Below are 24278 nucleotides of genomic sequence, written 5' to 3'. Positions count from 1 at the left end.
TCTCCCCTCTCCCTCTCTCGCCCGCCCCTCCCTCCCCTCTCCCCTCTCTCCGCCCGCCCTCCCTCCCCTCTCCCTCTCTCGCCGCCCTCCCCTCCCCTCTCCCTCTCTCGCCCGCCCTCCCTCCCCCTCTCCCACTCTCTCGCGCCCGCTCCCGCCCTCCGCTCGCCAGCCCACCCTTTCGACCGCCAACCTTCCCCATCCCTCGCTCTCTCGCCCGCCCGCCCTCCCTCCCTCGCCTCTCGCCCGCCCGCCCTCCCTCCCTCGCTCTCTCGCCCGCCCGCCTCCCTCCCCCACCCTCTCTCGCCCGCCGCCCTCCTCGCTCGCCCGCCCGCCCTCCCTCGCTCTCGCCCGCCCGCCCTCTCTCGCTCTCTCGCCGCCCGCCCTCTCTCGCTCTCTCGCCCGCCCGCCGGGAGGGCAGACCTGCGAGCAAGGGGTTTGGTTCGCGTATCTTGGAAAAAGGCATCTGTGGACAAGGAAGACTTGGGTATTGGGGAAAGAGACTGGGAATCTGTTTTGGGGAGGGTGTGTGGGGGATGTGGGCCAAGTAGTGGGGAGCAGGTTTCCAGCAACCTTGACAGAAAATGGAACTGAACTGTCCTCAGCACAGTTGTTGTTCTTCCCATTGACCCATCCTCAAATACTTTTAGCAGACATCACCCCACAACCTTCCCTTTCTTCTTCAATCATATGATAAACATAATTTTCAGAAAACAAAAATAAAATCATAAAGTGCTTCACATTCATTTTCATGCAATTTCCAAACATTCCTTTAAACCCCTTATGTAGTTCATTTTTTCCACGATAGAAACATTTTAACTGAATTTCAAGCTGCACTGATGAGGGATGGAACTGTGATTGACAACAACAGCCAATCAGGATAACCCAAAAATTCAAATTCTTCATCCAGTTTGGATTCTCAATGTTAACCGAAAGAACCATCAGTGCTGTTAATCAAAGGTGTTTATGTGTAGTTTTTTCTCCATCGCTCCCGTCTGTCGATCTGAAGCACGTAGCAAGAATTGTTGCTAGCTTTGTCGAATGTTCATTTGAGGTAAGAGTATGTTAACTGCTACTTATGACATTCTCAACTAAACAAGTGTTCTTGATCGTGTGAATGATAGATGATGATGTAGGACTGCTGCATTGGATGAGATGCTGGATTACTGAGGGAAGATTTGCTTTGGACTTTTATATGTAATAAAATCATAATCTACTTATAAAGGACCTGTTTGATTTTGTTACATGTCACAAGGGAATTCTTCTCCCATTGTGTTTCACAAAGGTTTATGTTACCACTTCAAAGAAAAAGGAACAGGACTGGTAGCATTTGAATTCTTTCAATCCCACAATGAAGAATATTTTATAGTAACGGACTAGTGTGTTTGAGTGAGTAGAAATGTTAATTGTATGCTAGCTTTGTTTCAACAGGCTTCGTAATTCTAACAGATTAGAATTTCTCTAAGAAGTCTTTTGGTTATTGATATTGGTATTTCTGGGCTCAACAACAACGAATGAAACACTTTCAATTTTATATACCTAGCCTTGGTATCAAATACTCCCACATTAGATGTACACAGGTTAGATGCAGAATAAAGTCCCTCTAATAGGCCTGAGTGCGTACTCACATGAACGCTCTCTACTACACCAAAGTTTTTTTTATCAACTATGCTTTAAGTACAAGTGAGTTTGCCAATTAGTCTGAAATTAGGGGTAGTTTTGTACTACAAACCCATGTCTACTGTGGATTGAATTGACATTGTCCGAACTCATTTCATAGAGTTACCTTTACAACTGATGGAAAGGAAACCTATCCCATCATTTTGAACCCACATCTCAGAGGTGAAAGGTCCAGATCTAACCTATTGCTCTATTCGGTCAATAGCTTTTTTGAGCTAGTTTCATGGTACATTAGTGAATTACTCATGTGGTCTAATCTTATTGTAGCTGTGCCTTGATAGAGTAACCCCTTGTATCCTTGTAGACATAGAATCAGTAAAGGTCTCTGTTATTTTGGAAAGTGTTTTCCTGAAGATGGCGTAAGTGAAACATTTAATCTCCAAATCAGTACATTCCGATTTGCTGACTTAAAGTTGACTGTTCATCTTTGTTGATGCCTAATCAAGAGATCCCGTTCCAGATTGCTGTTGAGTGATCACTGTGAAGAGAATTATGCTTATCCTGAAGTTATGCAGCCTTCAGCAAAGGATTCTGTAATATTCATAAACAGTTGACTTGTTTATTTAATGTGCTGTGTAATTTACTCAGTGGTAAAAGACAACTGGAGAAACACAGCCAATCTTGGATCAGCCAGTGTGTACTGATTTGAAGTTTGTTCTGCAGTTTGTCCCTGAATGTGGTGAACAGCTGGAGATTTGTCAAAAGTTAAACTAATAAATTGAACTTTAGGAGATTAATTCATTCTGGTTGAAACTGGCAGAAGCTCAAATATTTCTTTTAGTAGAACTCTTTGTTCAATTAATCACGAATTTAGGATCAACTGTTGTGAAAATCAGCAAGTCCTGGAGGTGATATAATAACTCATAGTTTACATTTTACTACTGTTCACTGAGCTTATATCCGCTTCCTAGGAACTGTTGCGTACTATTTTCACTTAAAATAGCTGTTCGCATTGTTTTATATAGTGCAACTCGTGCAAAGAATTCTATTTGGTCATTATGCCAAATGTTATCATATGATTAGGCAGTTGTGAGGCAGTCTTGCTGACTTTTACCTTGTAAAGAAACATTAAATCTTAATGTGTGGCCTGTGTCAGAAAAAAGCTGCGGTTGAGTTATCAGAGACACTTGGGAAGTTTTTTTTTCTGGAAAGAATTTGCAGTGAAACAATAGTCCATGGAAGATTAGCTGCTGGTTATTAGGCAGCGACACAGCTCTCTGATTCCATTCCTCTCGTCTTTTCTATTTGAGCAAATCTCAAAGCCTTATAATTAGTTAAAGCTGATCACAAAAAAAATCTGAAATCATCTGCACACTCCACTGCTCTGTGACCATTCCAAAGATTTAGGTGATTAACATGGCAAAATCAGTGGGAGGCTAATTGGATAAGCTTTAATCTTTACACCACTAAAGCAAAGCGTCGTTAAGATCAGAGAGTAAAAAGGAAGTACAATGGTGTTTACTGCTGAACAGTTACCAAACATGTCATAAGGATTACTGTTATCAGCTGATATTTGTCATGATTTTAGATGGATTTGTAACAGATTGTTAAGGAATAGACAGTGATGCAGATTGCTGCTAATTACTTTTATTATTGTATGTAGTCTTTAACTTGAAATTGACAATATATTAATGTTTTGGGTAGAGAATACTGGAACAAGAAACCAATGCATATGTATGCCAGCATTTTGAATTTTTGATAATTTATGTATTTTACAATCTTCCTTTTGATTTTTTTTTTGTGCTGCAATGCCAAGTGGTAAGCAGACTGCAGAAGATGGAGTCATGTATTTAAAAGCATTATAAAAATTCTCTCTGCTGTGATGTGGAGTGAAATCACTGTGCACTGAGCATTTTCAATGAATGGACCTCATATTCAAGTTTTGCTAGTAAAGGCTTTAAATATTAAGCCTAATCCTGCTTGTAGCTTCTCCCTATAAATTGAATCATAGAGAACCCATTTTCCACATTTATTCTCTTTGATGCGGAATACTAGCATTTAACCACCTATGGGCATGTTATTGCATTTAAAAACAACCAGCAGAAATCGTGGATTCACTGAGCATAAGTTACTGGGAACTTTCTGCTTCCCTTGCCACTGGGCTTTGCTACAGATAGAGTTTATAATTTTTTGAAAGCACCAAAATTTTTTGCAGTATGTAAACAAGTTGAACCATTTGGTGATGTAACTCGTTGACCAAAAATTATCAGTATTCTTTGAATAATTTGTAAAACATTTGGTATAATGCATTGTTCCACAATACCTGCCATCACTATCACTGAATCCCAATTCACTTTTGACTGCTCAATAAGTAAAAGCAATTAGCATGATTAAATAGTGACCAGGACTGTTTGTGTAAACAAATTAGGTTAATCCATTAGATGATACCTTTCCTAAAATTGAAATTATTATTGTATCATCAATTGGGCTACTTGTGTCTGACCTGCGAACCGGGTGCTCCTTTGCTAATTTACAGTTTGTCACAGAGTCTTAAAGCCATCAATGGCACAGAAGGAGGCCATTCGGTTTATTGAGTCCATGCCAGCTCTCCACTGAGCTATCCAATCTGTCCCACTCCCCCGCTTGATCCCCGTAGCCCTGTAAGTTTATTTCCTTCAAGTGGCCATCCAATTTCCTTTTGAAGTTATTAATTGTCTCTGCTTCCACTACCCTTGTGGGCAGTGAGTTCCAGGCCATTACTACCTGCTACAATAAAAAAAGTTTTTCCTCATATTTCCCCCTGCATCTCTTGCCCAAAACCTTCAATCTGTGTTCCCTAGACCTTGTACCATTAGTTAACGGGAACAGTTTTTCCTTGTCTAACCTATCTAAGCCTGTCATAATCTTGGACACATCTAATAAATTTCCCCTCAATCTCCTTTGCTCCAAGGAGAACATCGCCAGCTTTTCTAACCTAACATTGTAACTAAAATCCCCCATCCCTGGAACTATTCTGATAAATCTCCTCTGCACCCTCTCAAGGACCCTCACATCCTTCCACAAGTGTGGTGACCAGAACTGGATGCAACACTCCAGTTGGGGCTTAACCAGAGCTTTATAAAGATTCAGCTTAACTTCTCTGCTTTTGTACTCAATGCCTCTATTTATGAAGCCCAAGATCCCATATGCTTTACGAACCTTGCTCTCACTATGCCCTGCCACCTTCAAAGATTGATGCACATGCACCCCCAGGTCCTCCTGTTTCTGCACACTCTTTAGAACTGTGCCATTAAATATATATTGCCTCTCCTTATTCCTTCTGCCAAAATGCATCACCTCACACTTGCCAGTATTGAATTCCATCTGCCACCTGCCTGCCCATTCTGCAAGCCTATATATGTCCTGTTGCAGGCGGTTCACATCATCCTCACTGACACCAAACTTGGAGTTGTGGCATCGGCATGTTCCCTTTATTGCATTCTCTTATATCCTTGCAGTGCTATTTGACAATTTTTTTATTAGCTATATGGCATTCTTTTTAAATGTAAGGACATAATACACACTGTTGCTTTTTCAAACTGTTTTCTTTTTTTTTTCTCTGCGCTTTCTCCCAACACTGTCATTCTCTGGAGAAAAAAAAAGTTTAGCACCAGTATTTCAAGTACTTAATTTGAAACTGTGGAGCACAGAATTTACTTTAACTTGTGAAGAAGTTCTTAACTCCTAATTGACTTTCTTGAAGGTGTACATTTTGTTTTGCATGCATTTCATTGCATCATAAAATGCATCAATAACAGATCCTTGCGCTACTTTTGTATTATATAATTAAAATCAATGAAGTTTTTATTGAAATTCTATTTAACTTTTCAGGTCTAGCCTAATGAGTGAGGATCCAAGGACTGGTCCTGTCAATCCTTGGTTAATGGAGGAGTCAGAGGAGACTAAGGGGCTTGATTTTTGTGAAATCCAACATCAACAGCAGAGGATCATAAAAGGTAAAACCCATCTTCATACAAGTCCATGCTCTTAAATTGAATGTTTTGTTTGAAAGAGCTCTGAAGATATACCAAGCCCTCCTTACATATTTGGTCACTGTTAATATGAAGGATATTAGTAAGCATGAAGTTCTCCATTAATTTTAATTGAAAGCCTGAAAAAAGAGCATTTTGAAGTTGTAAAGCTTTTTAGCAGAAGACATCCAGGAAATAATTTTAATACTTTACGGTTTGTACTAAATTTTGCCATATAGCTAATACAAGAAGTAAAGCATTACAATAAATAATGTAAATGGTAATAATTTTATAGATTAAAAATTTGAAACAATAAAAAGTTAAATTTTGAACCTTCTTAGTAATATAAGAAAATTATGTTTACTTAAAACTCATTTTGAGGTTCCTGTTAAAATATATAGAAAGAATATTTGTATCCTTATTTTTGAAAGTAATGAGGCAATGGGAATAGATGTTGATCAGTACAATGTTTTTTCCTTTTATCCTTTATTAAATTAACCTAGTAAAATCTTGCCCAATATATTGTGATGTCCTACATAATAAATCCAACATATTTTCAAGCCACGTATTGATTGTAAACAATAAATATGTAGCAATAAGTTATGTGTTTTGAATTGATATGCATTCTAATTCAGTTAGTAGGCATGTCACCTCAAGACAATGCAATGCACAATCTGTGCATGCCACTAAGAATAAGTGCTAAAAACTACCAGAGCTGATTTAGGTTTTCTTCTGATCTAGGTAAACTAATTACAATTGAAGGAAACCATTTGGAAAATTAGTTTCCAGACTATTTGACTCATTTGCAAGAATAATGAAGTAATTCATGATGAGCTTTTGCAGATCTTAAATCTGACATACTGTACTAAACTCTGTACTAGGTGGCAGCTGTTCCTGAAGAAGCTGAACAATTAGACTTGATAGCCCTAATGCATTTTGAGTTGTATTACCTGGAAGTTGCAAGTGTCTTGCATGTAGGTAGATACACGGAGCAACTGAGCTGTTGATTGGCATTAGAAGCAATTTACAGTGCACTGTATTGCAAAATATGCGGTATAACTACAGCCAAATGTCAGTTTGGAATTTAGTGTAAGGTTTAAGACTAATTGAGAGAGTTTCAGTGCTTTGGCTCGACACCAATTGCAGTATACCTTCAACCAATGGGAAACCAACTTAAATATATCAAAATTAAAACCTTTAAACATGTCCAGGCACTCTGCAGGACCATACTTCAAGTCTTAATGTTAGAAGTGAGTGGAATTTCCTATCAACTCTTTATTAACATTAGAAATATTAGTCACAGTAGGATACTGTACAGCTCTGTGCTTGTGTTTAAATATGCATGTATAGAACCACACTATTCTTGGAGTTCAGGCCAGTGTGGAGCAGGGCAATATAAGTTGGTGCTGCCAACTTGCACTACATTCAGGCTCATACTGGTGTCACAGCAGTAGTTTCAGTAGAACTGCACAGTTATTCACAACACTGGAGCTGTTGCTGACACATAATCCAGAATTTTATTTGTCATAAAGTTTTTCAGTTTGTCCATTTTATTTAATATAGTTCACTGTTTGGATAGAGTTGTTGTACGAGATGTCCATTTCAGGATTTACCAAGACCATGTGGCTAATAAATGTGAAGAGTCTTAATAATAGCTTTTTTTCAATAACAACACGTCAACAGCTATATCTCATGTGAAACATTCAAGCCTGTCATTGACATCAAAGGCTAAATTTAAAAATACAACCAAAATCTATACCAAAGAGTATCTTGATAATGTAGTCTAAAACACAAGCAATGTGGAGTATTATGAAGAATTCTAACATTCAGAATTCTGATGCCATTGATGAGCCAAAAAGCAACATAATTTAAATCAAAAATGATACGTTAATTTTTAATTAAAAGGCACATCAGTTTGAAAGCCATGTCTATGTATTTTCTGTTAGATACGTACATTGAAAGTGTTGAGCAGAGACAATATTGATGATTAGCAATGCGTTGTGTAGATTATCTTCTGCTTTCTGCTTGTTGTACTGGCTTTACAAGGTTTATATGCCAGAGCTTGGGTGTTGCTTTTAAATTTTTTATCTCTGGATTGGTCATTACACAAAGTATTTCAAGACAGTGATCGTCTCTGGGCTCCAGAGGTGTGGAAGGCAGAGAGAGGACCTGGTCAGTCATGACTTTTCACATTTGGTCAAAGATTGGAGCACTATTAACACAGATTGTGAATGCTTTGACAGCTAAAGGTATGGGAGATCGAGAATGGATTATAAACTAAAATAGTGATTTTTTACTTAAAAAAAACCTAACCAGACCAAACTGTCAGCAGAATCATGGGGGAATTAAATGTTTAGTCATTTTCCCTTTTGATCAATTAATTTACTTGGAATTTATTGTGCTTTTTCTAAATTCAGAGCAAGATGCAGGCTTGGATGCTCTCGTAACAGTGATAGCCAGACAGAAACAAATGGGTCAAGCTATTGGAACTGAACTAGATGAACAAAATGGTAAGACTCTTTTTTTTTATTGTAGAAGATTGTACTTATTAGTGTTCTAATATATGACTGGTGTTATAAATCTGGGTCACTTGCTGTTCCTCATCAGTCCATTCTTGTTGTGTGTACTAATTGTCATTATATTGTACTCTTGTTTTTGATGTATTGTTTTTAAAGCTTCTGTTCATTGTCTGACCTTGTCAGGAACTTCTCCATGTCGGATGAGTTCTTTCTGATTCCTTTTCCTCTTTATGGGATAGCTACCAGTCTCTGCATTTAAGGCTGAATTTGGAAACTTCTTATAATAGGAGTCATGAACATCTTACAGAGACATACCACTCAGTGGCACTGCATGTTGGAGTTGTGGAATACTGCACAAATATGCTAAAATAAGCCTGTTCATGTGACATGTAGAGGATGCCCAGAAAGGTTTATATTGGCAGCCTTAATGTTTTGAAGAACATCTAGTTTACAACTGTAGGTATGATGAAAACTGTGTCTATCTTAAATATTATTACAAATCTTGAAAAGGACAAAAGCGTTCTCTTCAAAAACCTTACTTTGTCACAATTTTGTGTCACACCTTTAATTCATCATTGAAAATCTCTATATTAACATCCCTTTATAAACAGTGGTTCCCTGTTAGGCATACTGCCACTAGGTGGCACTGTTGTAGATTCACCCCCGATGTCCAGTTGAAAGAAGAAAGAAAGACTTGCATTTCTATGGTACTCTGAGGTCGTGAAATATGTTAATGAAGTACTTTTGAAGTGTGGACACTGTTATAATGTAATTGGCCATTTTGTAGGCTTACAACAACTAAGAATTGCTTGTCATTTTAGGACTGAAACCAGCTTTCCCATCCTGGAAAATTTCTTGGGGAAGTGGGAGCAATTTCATAAAGGTTTGCTACCTTCTGCAACATAGTCAGATCTCAGACCTTCCCTTCCCAGAGAGCTTCCCTCTCAATGCTCCAAAAAAAACCTCCACAATCCTCCCAGGACTCATGCACCCCAGGTCCCTGACCAATGGTCTCAGTCTCCCATGGTCCTCCCAGTAGTCTTTTTAGTAGCCTCCTTTTCCACCCTTACCCAATTGTACAAGACTTCAGCATGCCATCTGCTGGTTCCAGACCCCATAACTCTGTGATTAATAGCTAAATTAAATTTTTATTACATCGTATATTGTGGAAGAGTAGACAGTGGTATTTTAAAGGCTCAAATTATAGAACTATGATCATATTTTTCTGAAAGTTGTAAATCAGTGGCCTTGTTGATTACCTTTTTCTTTGCAGCAATGCACCAACTTTATCCCTTACTTTTAAAAAAGTGTCTAGGATGCACAGCAAAATGGTAGCAAGTGGTCTGTAGCTGCAGTTTACTAGGAGACATGAAACCAGGAGGGCAGTCAATGATTTGACAGTGCTGGGAAAGTAAACTGACAAATCTACCTCAAGGCACCATTCTTAATGCTCCCACACCCTGACATCCAGTTCCATTACATATCTCAAGACCCCCCCTCTTCCCCCATTGTTCCCAGATCCCATGATGCACCTTTTCAATGATATCAAACCCTGGGATCTGCCTTCCTGTGCTTCGCCATCACAGTGCCACCCTCCCATAATTGCCACATCTTAACACAAACCTCCTGCCATTGCCAAAGGCCTCACCGTAGTTGTCAGTCTACTTTCCCAGCACTGTCAAATCAATGACTGCCCTCCTGGTTTCATGTCTCCTAGTAAACTGCAGCTACAGACCACTTGCTACCATTTTGCTGTGTATCCTAGACACTTTTTTAAAAGTAAGGGATAAAGTTGGTGCATTGCTGCAAAAAAAAGGTAATCAACAAGGTCACTGATTTACAACTTTCAGAAAAATATGATCATAGTTCTATAATTTGAGCCTTTAAAATACCACTGTCTACTCTTCCACAATATACGATGTAATAAAAATTTAATTTAGCTATTAGTCACATAATCAGTGGCCTTGATAATATATTGTGTATTGCTTAGTATAAGATGATGTATCCTTCCATTCTCCTAAGTCATGCCAACAACATTTGCTATTACGTGTTAATATAACATAACATGAATAATAAAATTGCACCATGATGCTTAGTTGGTAAGGGCCATTTTAGTAATGTACAGCAGTATTGCAGTACGCATTAAAAGGTTAATAAAAAGTCAAGTCCCATCAGTTTTTCAATGTTGCTGCTTATGCAGGCTATTGTACTATCCGCATTGCACAAAATAACTAGGATATGTTTTTGTTCTCCACATATTGACCGGAGACTGGATTGTCACTTGTTTATCGTCAACAGGTGGAAAGTATAGTTTTTCTTTTTGGTAGACATAAAATTTTTGAAGAAAATAAAATGACTTAATCATGAGCTTTTCTGAGTAATATTAATTCTATTTGAATACTAGTTATGCCAAAAAGATTTAAAGAGCATATGAACCCAAGTGACAAGAACTGCATGCTAAATATAGTAATTATACTTATTGCATACATCAGTGTAAATATTTTTAAAACTTTGTTTACTTGATTTCTGCCTGTATCTCCTTTTAAATAAATTTAGAACTCTTGGTTTGGGCAGACTCCCCATGTTTGATATGCTGGTTGAGTAAAACCCTCGAATATGTTCAAGCTTGTTGTTTGCAGGCAAATGCAATGAACATAATGAAAGACAGACATTTGCATGTATAAGACCCTAATTGACATAGCCAGACATTTGCAAATGCCAAATCCATTGAGACACTGTATGTAGAGATTAACTTTCAGGAAATAAATGAGTTGGTTTAGAATCTGGCAGAATCTTTTGTTTCCTAGTATGATGTCATTGCCGATCACAAACACCCAGGGCTGCTGAACAGCCTCAATTTAGCAATAAACCTGATTTTGTTCCATTCTTGAAATTTCATATTGGCACAGCTTCATTAACCTGTATATTGTGTTCGATTAGGGGCTGAATCTTTGTCTATTGTTAAGTACTGTTTTGTTGCTGAGCAACAGACCATCTGTGTTTTTCCTAATATTTGTAAGTAATGAGGTAATTTGCAAAGAAAATTTGCTTTTTGAGATTTGTGCCAAAACTAGTTTCAAAAAAGTTCTCATGCTTCATTAAAACAGATGTAAAATTAGATTCATATAATTATTAAAAAATACAGGCTATTTCCTTTTCAGTAGAGTTCCATCAGACTTGTGCTGTCTGAGTTAGAATGTGCTGTAAGTATGGAAAGCATTAGTTAATAAAACAATACATTGCAAGTCATATTTTTAAGGAAACTATATCAATCTATATTCTATCATTCCTTTTCCACTCCGTCAGTGTAAGCTCATACATAGTTCTGTATTCGGACTGCACAGAGAACTGTTTATGAAGCAATCGGAAGTGCCTGAAGCTACAAAAATATTTTAGTCTTCAGCTCAAAAATAGCATATTTCTTTCCTTGTTTATAAGTGTTGTGTAAAATTATATTGCTTTTCCCTATGATTGGTGTTTTTTTTTGGCTATGCTTTTGGGTTGACACAATTGAAAGTTGATAAGATTCCAATTTATTTCTTTTGTGTGCAGTCTGCAAGGTAAGGACAACAGTGGTGGAGAGTGCAGTCTCCTCTCATGCCTTGTGCCTGATTGCTTCATTAAGGAGTACTAAGTCAGATAAAGTGAGCCATTTTCCTGTGCATCTCAGAGCAAATAAAGCTTGTTTCTTTCCAAAGTTAGTCGTTTTGTTGGGATGGAGCAAAAGTATTCTGCTTTTCATCTATATATATATATATCCTGTCATTTGCTGGTTGTGTGGTGTTTGTCAGCCATGGAGAACTCTACCACCAACACACTAGGAAGCGGATTAAGATTGCCCTAAATATCTTCTAATACTGCCAGCAGAGGAAGTAGACTTTCACCCATTGACTTTGACATTGACACAGTGCCAACATTGTGTACCATCTACAAGATGCACTGCAGCAACACACCAAGGCTCCTTAGACAGCACCTTCCAAACCCGTGACCTCTACCACGTCGAAGGACAAGAGCAGCAGATGCATGGGAACATCACCAACCTGCAAGTTCCCGACCAAGTCACATACCATCTTGACTTGGAACTAGATCGCCGTTCCTTCACTGTCGCTGGGTCAAAATCCTGGAACTCCCTTCCTAACAGCACTGTGGGTGTACCTACCTCACATGGACTGCAGCGGTTCAAGAAGGCAGCTCACCACCACCTTCTCGAGGGCAATTAGGGATGGGCAATAAATGCTGGCCTAGCCAGTGACACCCACATCCCATGAATCAATAAAAAAAAAAGAATGCAGACCTGAGAAGGGTCATCGACCTGAAACGTTAACTTGCTTTCTCTGTGCACAAATGCTGTCTGATCTGCTGAGTATTTTCAGCATTTTCTGTTGACTATATCCAGTCGTCACCACTGTCCTGGAGTTGGATGACTTTCTGCCCCCTGTATAATGCAAAATGTTTTCCATAATTCCAAAGTAGACTGGATTTGTTAGCTAAATTTCCACCTTCAGAATAACATTTGCTGCCTGTACTGCTCATCCACTTGGAACAGTTCTACTCTCTTGATAGGTTGCTCAACAACTGGCAGCAGATATTAATTTTTGCCACTTTTTGTTTTTAAGGCCATTGGGTTTTTAGGAGTTGTTTCTTATAATGTATATTCTGTGTATTAGATGCCAGCATCCCTGCTGCATTCTTATTGAGAGTCTTAAGCCTCTGATAGATTTGGTATGTTGCAGATTTAATGGGCGAACTCTGAAATGTGGTTGTGTTTTCTACTTTCTGACATAACTTGCTGGTTTCATTTAATACTTGGACTGTCATTCAGTGACTCTGCATATATCCTAATCCCTTCATGTCCTTTGATTTCTCTTGCTAGCCTGGACTTGTGTAAAATAAAATCTCTCTCTACATTTTTGATTACTTTAATTATTTTAAACGTAGATGATGTCCAAGCCCCTGTCTTTTTTTTATTGCTGGAAGATGGAGTTGGAAAGAAGAGCATTACAGTGTTAATACTGTAGAACTCTGGTATTTATAATATCATCTGTACCTGAAAATAGCTAGTCCCATGGATGTCAACAGTCAAATAAGAACCTGTAGCAAGCACCCAATCCAGACCTGGAGGTTCAACTCCAGAATAATCCAGTGTGAAGTGATTGGCTTTGAATTGTCCTCGGCGAATAACTCCAGCACTAAGTTTGGTATCTTTTATTACTACTGCTTTATAAGTATATGTTTGAAATGTAAGATTTCCATTATGTCATCCAAACATTTGCCAAAGTTGGTCTGAGCAGTACTTTTCCAGGAAGAAAATACTGATTTCCTTGCAACTAGTAAAAAAGATGGCATTAATTTTGAAGCTTCAGCAGCCAGCAGAACTTTTGATTTGGAAAAGAAAATCTGTGGTATGCATTGTGCTGCATTCATTACACATGGTGGTTTTCTTTTTTCTTTTAATGTAGATAAATTTTGTATGACTGTCTCACTTCGTGTAGCCAGGGTTCCAGACCTGTTTCATCATTACCTTCTGAGATTCTCTGCTGATGTCTTCTTGTAGCTGTTGGAATCATATCTGACTTTCCTTCAGATATCCCAACTGAATATATTGAGACCTTATTCTCTAGCAAAAATCCAAAAGACATTTCAAATTAATCAAGTATATATGTGATAGTTTACTTCAATTTTTCATTAATCAACAGTCAAACACTCTGCTTTAGTGGGAATTAGTTTCATTTCATCTACCAATCATTTCAAGCGAGTTTTTGCTGTTTTTCATGTTGAAGCAATCATACCAAACTAGGCATAATTAGGAAGCAAAATATTAACTGTACGGTCATACTAATGTATTACTATTTGAATGAAATAGATTTCTGGTTAAGGATTTCTTTATAACGAGTTCAATGAGTTTTAGAGACATTATTATGGAACTCCAATGGGGTCCCCTGGAGATGCACTTGTTCACCCCTTTTGTCATCTTTGTTCCTTCATAATTATTTCTGCCTATTTGTTTTGTCATGTTCACCTGATGTTTTTGTTACTTGTAACACTTTTCCTCACTTATTCCTATGTTCAGTAAAAATGAAAGGTACTTTTTGATTAAGGAAAATTTCCAAAATTCTTGTATACAGCGGGCACATCTAAAATGTTTCTGCCATGTAACACTTGCACTCACTCATGTGGCATCTCTCCTGACATTTTTTAATCTTCCTGCTGTCACAGAACTGTATTTATTTTCTCCTTGGGATTAAAACATTGTGCCTCTGAGACTCTGTTTAAAAACCGTGTGCCTCTGAGACTCTGTTTAAAAACCGTGTGCCTCTGAGACTCTGTTTAAAAACCGTGTGCCTCTCAGACTCTGTTTAAAAACCGTGTGCCTCTCAGACTCTGTTTAAAAACCGTGTGCCTCTGAGACTCTGTTTAAAAACCGTGTGCCTCTGAGACTCTGTTTAAAAACCGTGTGCCTCTGAGACTCTGTTTAAAAACCGTGTGCCTCTCAGACTCTGTTTAAAAACCGTGTGCCTCTCAGACTCTGTTTAAAAACCGTGTGCCTCTCAGACTCTGTTTAAAAACCGTGTGCCTCTCAGACTCTGTTTAAAAACCGTGTGCCTCTCAGACTCTGTTTAAAAACCGTGTGCCTCTCAGACTCTGTTTAAAAACCGTGTGCCTCTCAGACTCTGTTTAAAAACCGTGTGCCTCTCAGACTCTGTTTAAAAACCGTGTGCCTCTCAGACTCTGTTTAAAAACCGTGTGCCTCTCAGACTCTGTTTAAAAACCGTGTGCCTCTCAGACTCTGTTTAAAAACCGTGTGCCTTTAAAAACAGCTGCACCTATTATCTGGGCAACAGCAGGAGAGTGAGGAGGTCACATGGTATAATGTTTCAATTTGACTGTGCTAAAATCAGTTTCTGAGACACCAGCGAAGCATGCTTACTGGAGGAAGGAGCTGTCTATTTCTTGCAGCAGACATTCTACAATGAGCTGCAGGCTGTGTTATTTGCTTAAGGAGGAAAAACCCGTTTGAAGAGACCATTTGTATTGATGGAGGTAACAAAATTCCTTTTCTTTACCTCTAATCCAAGAAGTCTTTGCTTCAAGATTGAATCTCTCTTGACTGATTGCGTTTTCTGGAATCCACAGTAAAGTTTCGACTGTCGGTTTTAAAATCCTAGTGCTGTACTCCTTGTTTAAAGAACTGTTTGATGCCTGCTCTAGCTGAAGTGCTTTGAATGCCGATCTAGAAAAGACTGTTTCATCAAATTCGCGTGGAGACGTCGAGTGGCATTTGATTATTTTTTTACACTTGGATACCTCACCCGTCAGGAACGTAACGCACGAAGATCTATAACCCAGTTATTTATTTATTCTTAAACAGTTAATTTTACAACATCATTCTTTTTAAAAACTGGTTAACCGTTGATTTTTGAGTGCATGTCTGTGAATGGGGGAGTTAGGTTAAAATAAATTGTAAGGTCTTTAGACATAGGTTTATCTTAACAGTGTTTAAGATTTAGTTTTTAATAAATAGTTAATTTGTTGTTGTCTAATGACACCTAATTTGGTCTGTTTCATTCTGGGAGTTACTAGGGTGTTTAATTTGGTTATTTTCCGGTTGGGTGGGAAAACTTCAATAATATGCTGCGACCTGTGGAGTGATGGGACTGAATTGACAGTGCATTGCTCCCACTTCGGTCCTAAAACTACTCCTGCTTTGCATTTTCCCAAGTGTCCCTAAAACAAGACACACTTAACAACATAGATCTGTTCAGGTACCTTGTTAAAATTGCATAGCATTTGCAGCACAGAAACAGGTCATTCAACCCAACAGGTCTATGCCAGTGTTTATGCTCTATATGAAGATCCTCCCATCCTACTTCAGGTCAGTCTATCACCATATCCTTCTATTCATTTCCTCCTCTTGTACTTACATATCTTCGCCTTATGTTCTGCCTGTTGCATCCTACTGTGGGGTAGAGCTTCCTGTGAGTGTGTAACTTGTATGTAATAGCACTATCAATTATTCAATTGACTTAGCATTTATATCACTCTTCTCTATAAAATATTGGAATGCAAGCATGTCTACCCTTTAATTTTCTATACCTTGTTATGTAAAATGAGTCAGCTAGCTGATGCTGCCAGTGAAAAGGTCTGTGTGCTGCAGAATTCTCTGACACAGGTAAGTGCAGATGAAGGAGGTCACTCAGTCTATCTAGCTCATCTTCAATAGAAACATACTGCCCATCTCATCATACCAAATATAATTTTAAGTTTCAAGAATAATTGCAATCTGTGCAGTATAACCTTGGAAAGGCCATACATGCATAATTATTGCAGAAATGAAGGACAGCAATAATATTTTGTATTTTGCCACCATATATTTTAAATTTCAATTTGTATCACAACCATAGGACAGAGGGACATTAAAACATTGAAATATGTGAAAGTACTTTGTACCAAAGATTTTGATATTGTACAGATTTTTCTGCTTGCAATGACATAGCCTCATATTTATCCCAAGAGATAGCTTATTTATTTCCTAAGATTTTCCGAAACCCTCTATATCATTTTTTTTGGCCAGTGGGATTTTTATCAGCATCGTTCAGTTGTCTAGTTAAGTGTGGCTCCAAAGTGTGTATTTATACAGAATAACATTTTGGCTAGCTGTCAATGCCTGGGAGGTAAAAACCCTGGAGCTGAGTTGTCAAACTATGGGGAATGGCTGTATACCATGCTTTCGCCTATTTCTTTGATTGCATTAATCACACACTTGAGTGCATCATTATTTTAGGGTGCAATTTGCATAATAAAATAGTCTTCTGTTTATAGAGTTTTGAATTTGAAGCATACACATTTTGAACCATTCTATTGGTCAGGTCAGTGTAAAGTTTGGCTACTTTTTGTGAACGTTTATCAGAACAAATAAACTCTGCTGATGATTTGACAAATGTCTTAAATATAAATACACTAGTGAGAAGGAATAATTCATTTGGGATGAGCTTTACAAACAGCTGTTTCCAACTGAGACAACATACACAATAAAAGAAGTCAGTTCAATGTGTAATTTACAGTAATCATATAATAGTAAATGATTTAGCAACTGTGCGCCACTACTGAATCATAAAATGTGTAACCTTTCATAATGTGATTGATTTTAACATCTTAATTACATAGTTCGTAAAATATGCTGCAATGACTGTTTCAGCATGGGAATTAGAAGCCCTGGTAGTTAATGGATACATTAAATTTTGGTTTGTAGATTTGTCATTTGTAGATTAAATATACATTGCTTGTCAAACTGAAATAGCATAGTTTTTAACATTTTTAAACTGTTGTGAACTATTTATGTACATTATTTTGAGCAGACCCAGTCTTGTACAGTTGATTAGAGGTTTGAATCTCAGTCAAGGATAAGTTCAAAGTGGCATATTTTTGCATGTGTAGTCAATATGATTTGTTCTCAAATGGATAACTAATAGAACATTGTAGAACATTTAATTAAGAGAATGCATGAATCCTTCTAAGTTTTGCAAGTTCCTACTTAAAATTCAGATTTCTGTACATATCCATGTTGTAATTCTCCTGCATAAATGTTGAAGAGATCCCTGAGGCATTTCCAAAGGAACTATACCTACTCGGATGGCTGGTAGGTACCTTTTTGTACCTTTTTTATGCTATAATTCAGATATTGAAATGCACGTGGGTGAACAGGATGGCACTATTATCCTTTTTATCATTAAGGCTTTTCTGCATGTTCATACATTTTCTGCATGTACATACATATGCCTTGACTATAACTGTTGTATATCTATTGTACGTTAAATTTAGTACATGATTTGTGTGTTTCATTGAAAATTCGGAAGTGCCTGCAGTACTTGATAGTCCTGTAGATGGCACTATAATAGGCCTTTTCAGTGTTTAAGGTGTCACACTATGCAACACACAATAGCTGCTATTTTGATAGAAGTATTTTGCTCTGTGATTGCACAATCTAGCAACCCTGTTTTCCACAGATTTGCCGATGATTTTCTTTAATTATCTCTTTTTTTACCCTCAACAAAACTTCTAATTCCAAAATAATGGTCCAAGCAAAATATAAAAGTTTTTAAAAATCACATATTTCCCAATAATATAATTCAAATGTAGCTACTGAATTATGCCTTATAATATATCCAATGAAGATTTTGCTTGAAGATCTTAGCCTTTCCCAAAATCTTGGGCTTGGACTTGATAGTTTTGCCCAGAGCTGTGATTCTCTGAACTGAAATCCAGTTCTGCAGTTTGAGGCAGTGTAGGGTGCTTAATTTCCTAGGGTGGATTAATATTGCTCAGTCAACTCTACTGATAGAATATTTTGCTGTAGATTCAAGTATTTCCTACTCAGTAGCATTTATTCAAATAATTTTGAAAAAAGAGGCAAATGTCAAAAGCCTTCTTTAGGTAAATTTTATTTTGTCCTTTTGTCTCTGTTGTAAGAGAATGAGGAAAACATGCTTTTGATTCAGCATCATTTGTAGTTTTTGTTCTGTGTTCTATAAGGTACAGAACTTGTAACAAGGTTAGGGGGCAGACAGATACCAAGGTCAGAGAGGAGGGTAGAAAGAGAAGGCAGGAGTAGCCAGAGACTTCGGGCAGAATTTTGGTGGTCAAGTGAAGGCAGTAACTGAGGTGGGCAGGTGCATAATTTCCAGAAGTCAGACGCTTTAGCCACCAACGATTTTGCTGAGCCGGTGTTGGGGGTAGTGGTTAAGGTGGGGGAAGGTGAGATCTGGCAGCCAGCCTGATTCTGAGAAATAATCAGTTAAGCCTGTTAATGGCTTGTCAGCTTGTTAAGGGCTAGTCTGCAATTTTTGTGGGAACACACAGGATCTGGAATACTTCAAGTAGAAGGAAGTGGCAATGCTGCAGGGGAGCCAGTCATAGCCACACTATTCAATGAGAGGGGCCCATGGGGAAGCAGTGACATAGTGGTAATATCACTGGACTAGCAATCCAGAGGCCCGGGCTAATGCTCTGGGGACATGGATGCAAATACCACCATGGCAGCTGGTGAAATTTAAATTCAATTAATAAATATGGAATTTAAAAAGAGAAGCTGGTATCAGTGATGGTGACCATGAAACCATTGTTGATTGTCGTAAAAACCCATCTGGTTCACTAATGCCCTTTAGGGAAGGAAATCTACCATCCTTACCGGGTCTGGCCTCCATGTGACTCTAGACCCACAGCAATGTGGTTGACTCTTAAAAATGCCCTTTGAAATTGCCTAGCAAGACACCCAGTTGTATCAAACTGCTAGAGAAAAGTCTAAAAGGAATGAAACCAGGCGCCACATGGACTGCAGTGATTGTCCAACAGGTTTGAGGTTCTTTCAGCTTGTTTGGATGAGCAACTTGACCATGGCACCATGGTACAGGAAGCCATTCAAGTGGAGGGAGAAAAAAGGAATGTGGTGGTAGTAGGAGACAGTATAGTTAGGGGGATTGATGCTGTTCTCTGCAGCAAAGAGCGAGAGTCCAAACAGCTGTGTTACCTGCTGGGTGCCAGGGTTCGGGAGAACAAGGAAAGAGGTTCTGCATAGTCAGTATGAGGAACTAGGCACTAAATTAAGAAGCAGAACCTCAAAGGTAATAATCTCTGGATTATTACCTGAGCTACGTGAAAATTGGCATAGGGCAAATCAGATTAGCGAAATTAATGTGTGGCTCAAAGACTAGTGTGGTAGAAGTAGGTTCAGGTTTGTGGGGCACTGGCACCAGTACTGGGGAAAGTGGTGGTTGTACCATTGGGACGGTCTACACCTGAACCATGCTGGGGCCTGTGTTCTAGCAAGCCTCATAACTAGAGTGGGTTTTAAACTGAATAGTGGGGGCAAGGGATGAAATTTGGGAAGATATGGTAAATAAAGGAGTAGAGACCAGGCAAGAGAGAAAGGTATTAATATGGGAAATGATAAACAGACTGTGACAGGAAGGGACAGAGCATACAAATCTAAGAGTAAATCAATAGATAAGGCTAGAGGTTATGAAAATAATAGGACAAAACTAAAGGCTCTGTATGTGAATGCATGTAGCATTCGAAACAAAACAGATGAACTGAGAGCACAAATAGAAATAAATATGATCTGTTAGCCATTACAGAAACATGGCTGCAGGACCTGAATATTGTAGAGTATATGGCATTTAGGAAGGACAGGAAGCTAGGAAAAGGTGGAGGGGTAGCTCTGTTAATTAGCAATGATATTAGCGCAATAGAGAGGGATGGCCCAAGTTCAGGAGACCAGGATATAGAAGAAGTTTGGGGAGAGATGAGATAAAAAGGCAAGAAGTTACTTGTGGAAGTGGTATACAGGCCACCGAACATTAATCACACTGTAGGACAGGGTATAAAGGAAGAAATAATGGCAGCTTGTCAGAAGGGTACAGTGATAATTATGGGGGATTTTAACATATATAGACTGGAAAAATCAGATGGGCAGAGGTAGCCTAGATGAGGAGTACATAGAATGTTTTTGGGATAGTTTCTTGGAACAATATGTTCTGGAGCCAACCAGAGAGCAGGTTATACTGGACTTGATCTTGTGCAACGAGATAGGATTAATTAATGACCTCATAGTTAAGACGCTCCCAGGTAGCAGCGATCATAATATGATAGAATTTTACACTCAGTTTGAGGCAGAGAAGAGTGGGTCCAAGTCTAGTATTTTAAACTTAAGTAAGGGCAATTATGAGGGCATGAAAGCAGATCTAGCTGAAGTAAACTGGCAAATCAGGTTAAGGGATAGGTCAATAGAGATGCAGGGGCAGACATTTAAGGGGATATTTCAGAATACACAGAATAGATACATTTCAATGAGAAAGAAAAATTCCAAGGGTGGGACCCGCCATCTGTGGTTAAATAAAACAGTTAAAGATAGTATCAAACTTAAAGAAAAAGTCTATAATTGTGCAAAGATGGGAGGCAGGTCAGAAGATTGGACAGAATATATAAAACAGCAAAGAATGACTAAAAGATTGATAAGGAAGGTAAAATTAGAGTACGAGAGAAAGCTAGCTAGAAATATAAAGACAGATAGTAAGAGTTTCTGTAGATATTTAAAAAAGAAAAGAGTTAACAAGTTGAGTGTTGGTTCTGTAGAAAGTGAGTCTGGGGAATTAATAATGGATAATAAGGGGATGGCCGATGAATTGAACAGATATTTTGCATCAGTCTTCACTATTGAGGATACAAGTAACATCCCAGTATTAGCTGTCAGGAAATAGAAGGGAGGGAGGAACTCAAGAAAATTACAACCACCAGGAAGTGCTTAACAAATTGTTGGAGCTGTGGGCTGACAAGTCCCCGGGTCCTGATGGACTTCATCCTAGGGTGTTTAAAAAAAAGTGGCTAGTGAGATAGTTGATGCTTTAGTTTAATTTTCCAAAATTCCCTAGATTTGGGGAAGGTTCTGTTAGATTGGAAAATAGCGAATGTAACTCCTTTATTCAAAAAGGGAGGGAGACAGCAGGAAACTGCAGGCCAGTGAGCTTAATATCTGTCTTCGAGAACATGTTAGAAGCTATTATTAAAGATGGTATAGCAGGGCAATTAGAAAAATTCAAGGTAATCAGGCAGAGACAACATGGTTTTGTGAAAGGGAAATCATGTTTAACCAATTTACTGGAGTTCTTTGAGGGAGTTACATGTGCTGTGGATAATGGGGAACCGGTGGATGTATTGTACTTAGATTTCCCGAAGGCATTTGATAAGGTGCCACATCAAAGGTTATTGCAGAAAATAAAAGCTCATTGTGTAATGGGTAACATATTGGCATGGATAGAAGATTGACTAGCTAATAGGAAACAGAGTAGGCATAAATGGGTCATTTTCTGGTTGGCAAGATGTAACGAGTGGTGTGCCACAGGGGTCTGTGCTGGGGCCTCAACGTTTTACAATTTATATAAGTGACTTAGTTGAAGGGACCGAAGGTATGGTTGCTAAATTTGCTGATGACGCAAAGATAGGTAGGAACATAACTTGTGAAGAGGACGTAAGGAGGGTACAAAGGGATATAGATAGGATATGAGTGAGTGGGCAAAGGCCTGGCAAATGGAGTATAATGTGGGAAAGTGTGAAATTGTCCACTTTGGCAGGAAGAATAAAAAAGAAGCATATATCTATATGGTGAGAGATTTCAGAGCTCGGAGAGGAAGAGGGATCTGGGTGTCCTAGTTCATGAATTGCAAAAGGTTAGTATGCAGGTACTGCACCTTATTAGGAAAGCTAATAGAGTGCTATCGTTTATCGCGAAGGGAATTGAATACAAAAGTAGGGAGATTACGCTTCAGCTATACAGGGCATTGGGGAGAGCACATCTGGAGTACTGTGTACAGTACTGGTCTCCTTATTTAAGGAACTATGTGAATGTGTTGGAGGCAGTACAGAGAAGGTTTACTAGACTAATACCTGGAATGGGAGGGCAGTATTTCGAGGAAAGATTGGACAGGCTAGGTTTGTATACACTGGAATTTAGAAGAGTAAGAGGCGACTTGATTGAAACATATCAGGCCCTGAGGGGTCTTGACAGGGTGGATCTGGATTGTTTAAAAACATTTAAGACCGAGAGGAGGAGACATTTTTTCTCTGAGTGTCGTGAGTCTTTGGAACCCTCTTCCTCAAAAGGCAGTGGAAGCAGAGTCTTTGAATATTTTTAAGACAGAGGTAGGTAGATTCTTGATGAGCAACGGGGTGGAAGGTTATCCGGGGTAGGTGGAAATGTGGAGTAATCAGTTCAGCCATGAACTTATTGAATGGCGGCATAGGTTCGAAGGTTTGAGTGGCTGACTCCTGCTCCTAATTCGTATGTTCGATTCAAGAACGCGGCTCACCACCATCTTCTGATGGGCAATAAATGTTGGCGTCGCCAGTAACATGCACAATATATGAAATAAGGAAAAAATAAAAGGGTACACAGCTGAGAGGGGCGCTCATCCACTGGCACACAGTTGTCATCGGGTGAGCAGAGTTAGCAGAGCAAGTGGTTTGTGCACATTCGGTCACTTGAGGGGTGTCGTGACACTCCAAGGATTGTGGGGCCATAAGAGGAGGCTAAAGTAAGCGTTGTGAATGCAGCTGACTGCTAGCAAGGCTACAGCTAGACATGGGATTAAGGAGATGGGGACAAGTAACCATGAGGATCAACATCCTCAGGAACAGATGCAGAGCCCTGGGCTTGAGAAGGGTAGAGGTGAGGGGCAGGAAGGCAATGATGGCCTTACCCTCAGCATCGAGTGTACCGCTGAAGCAGAAGCTATGTGGACATGTCAGGGAATCAGTGCCACAGGGCACTGCACCTCTCAAGCAGATGGTATCTGAGATTTGTGCCCTCGTTGAGGAAGATCTCCAATCTCGCAGTACTGTTCGCCATGCCCTTCCAGTAGCCATCAAAGTCACTTTGGCCTTGAACTTCTTTGCCTCTGGCTCGTTCAAGGATCAACAGTGGACCTCGGTTGCATCTCTCAAGTGGCAGCACACCATTGCATCTCGCAGATCACTGACTGCCTATTTGCAAAAGCAAATATACAATTTCAAATAGATGGGGGACTCACAGGCACAAAGGCAGTGGGATTCACATCCATCGCTGGATTCCCACAGGTGCAGGGCATCATCAGTTGCTCCCATGTGGCCATCAAGGTGCTGAGCGAGTGGCCAGGGAGATTCATCAACAGAAAGAGCTTCCATTCCCTAAACGTTCAGCTTGTATGTGACGACAAAAAGAATTTTATGCATGTGTGTACTTGCTATCCTGGCAGCTGCCATGATGCCTTCATCTTCCAGCAGTCCAGGGTGCTGCTGCTCTTCGTGTCACCATCGAAATTCCACAGATGGCTCCAAGGGGACAAGGGATATCCCTTGAAGAGATGGCTACTCACACCTTTACGTGACCCAAGACGGAGGCACAGAGGTGCTTCAAGCAAAGCCATCTGCTCATAAGGGCAAGCATTGAGCAGGCCATCAATCTCCTGAAGATGCAGTTCCAGTGCCTCAACTGGCCAAATGGCTCCCTGCAGTACATACCTGCAAGCATCTCACACATTGTCGTGATCTGCTGCGCTCTCCATAACATGACCCTCCAGAAAGGTGTGGCCTTTGAAGAGGGTGA

At 39.2% G+C, this 24278-nt stretch overlaps 1 protein-coding gene across 4 annotated transcripts in view; it reads left to right on the top strand.

Moving 5' to 3' along the window:
* stx8 (syntaxin 8) overlaps positions 1-24278 on the top strand; it is a 425779-nt gene that overhangs the window by 126551 nt on the left and 274950 nt on the right. For all 4 annotated transcript variants that reach the window (XR_010977561.1, XM_068058121.1, XM_068058120.1 and 1 more), the window contains 2 exons: positions 5488-5612; positions 8045-8137. Coding sequence is in view for 3 of the 4 variants with exons in the window: in XM_068058121.1 (XP_067914222.1) it covers positions 5488-5612; positions 8045-8137 (218 nt within the window). In the remaining variant the exon portion in view is untranslated. The remainder of the gene's footprint in view (positions 1-5487; positions 5613-8044; positions 8138-24278) is intronic.

The sequence above is a fragment of the Heterodontus francisci genome, chromosome 26 (assembly GCF_036365525.1).
Source record: "Heterodontus francisci isolate sHetFra1 chromosome 26, sHetFra1.hap1, whole genome shotgun sequence".
Classification (NCBI taxonomy): Eukaryota; Metazoa; Chordata; class Chondrichthyes; order Heterodontiformes; family Heterodontidae; genus Heterodontus; species Heterodontus francisci.
The sequence above is the reverse complement of the archived record's forward strand: the minus strand, read 5'-3'. Positions and strand labels throughout refer to the sequence as shown.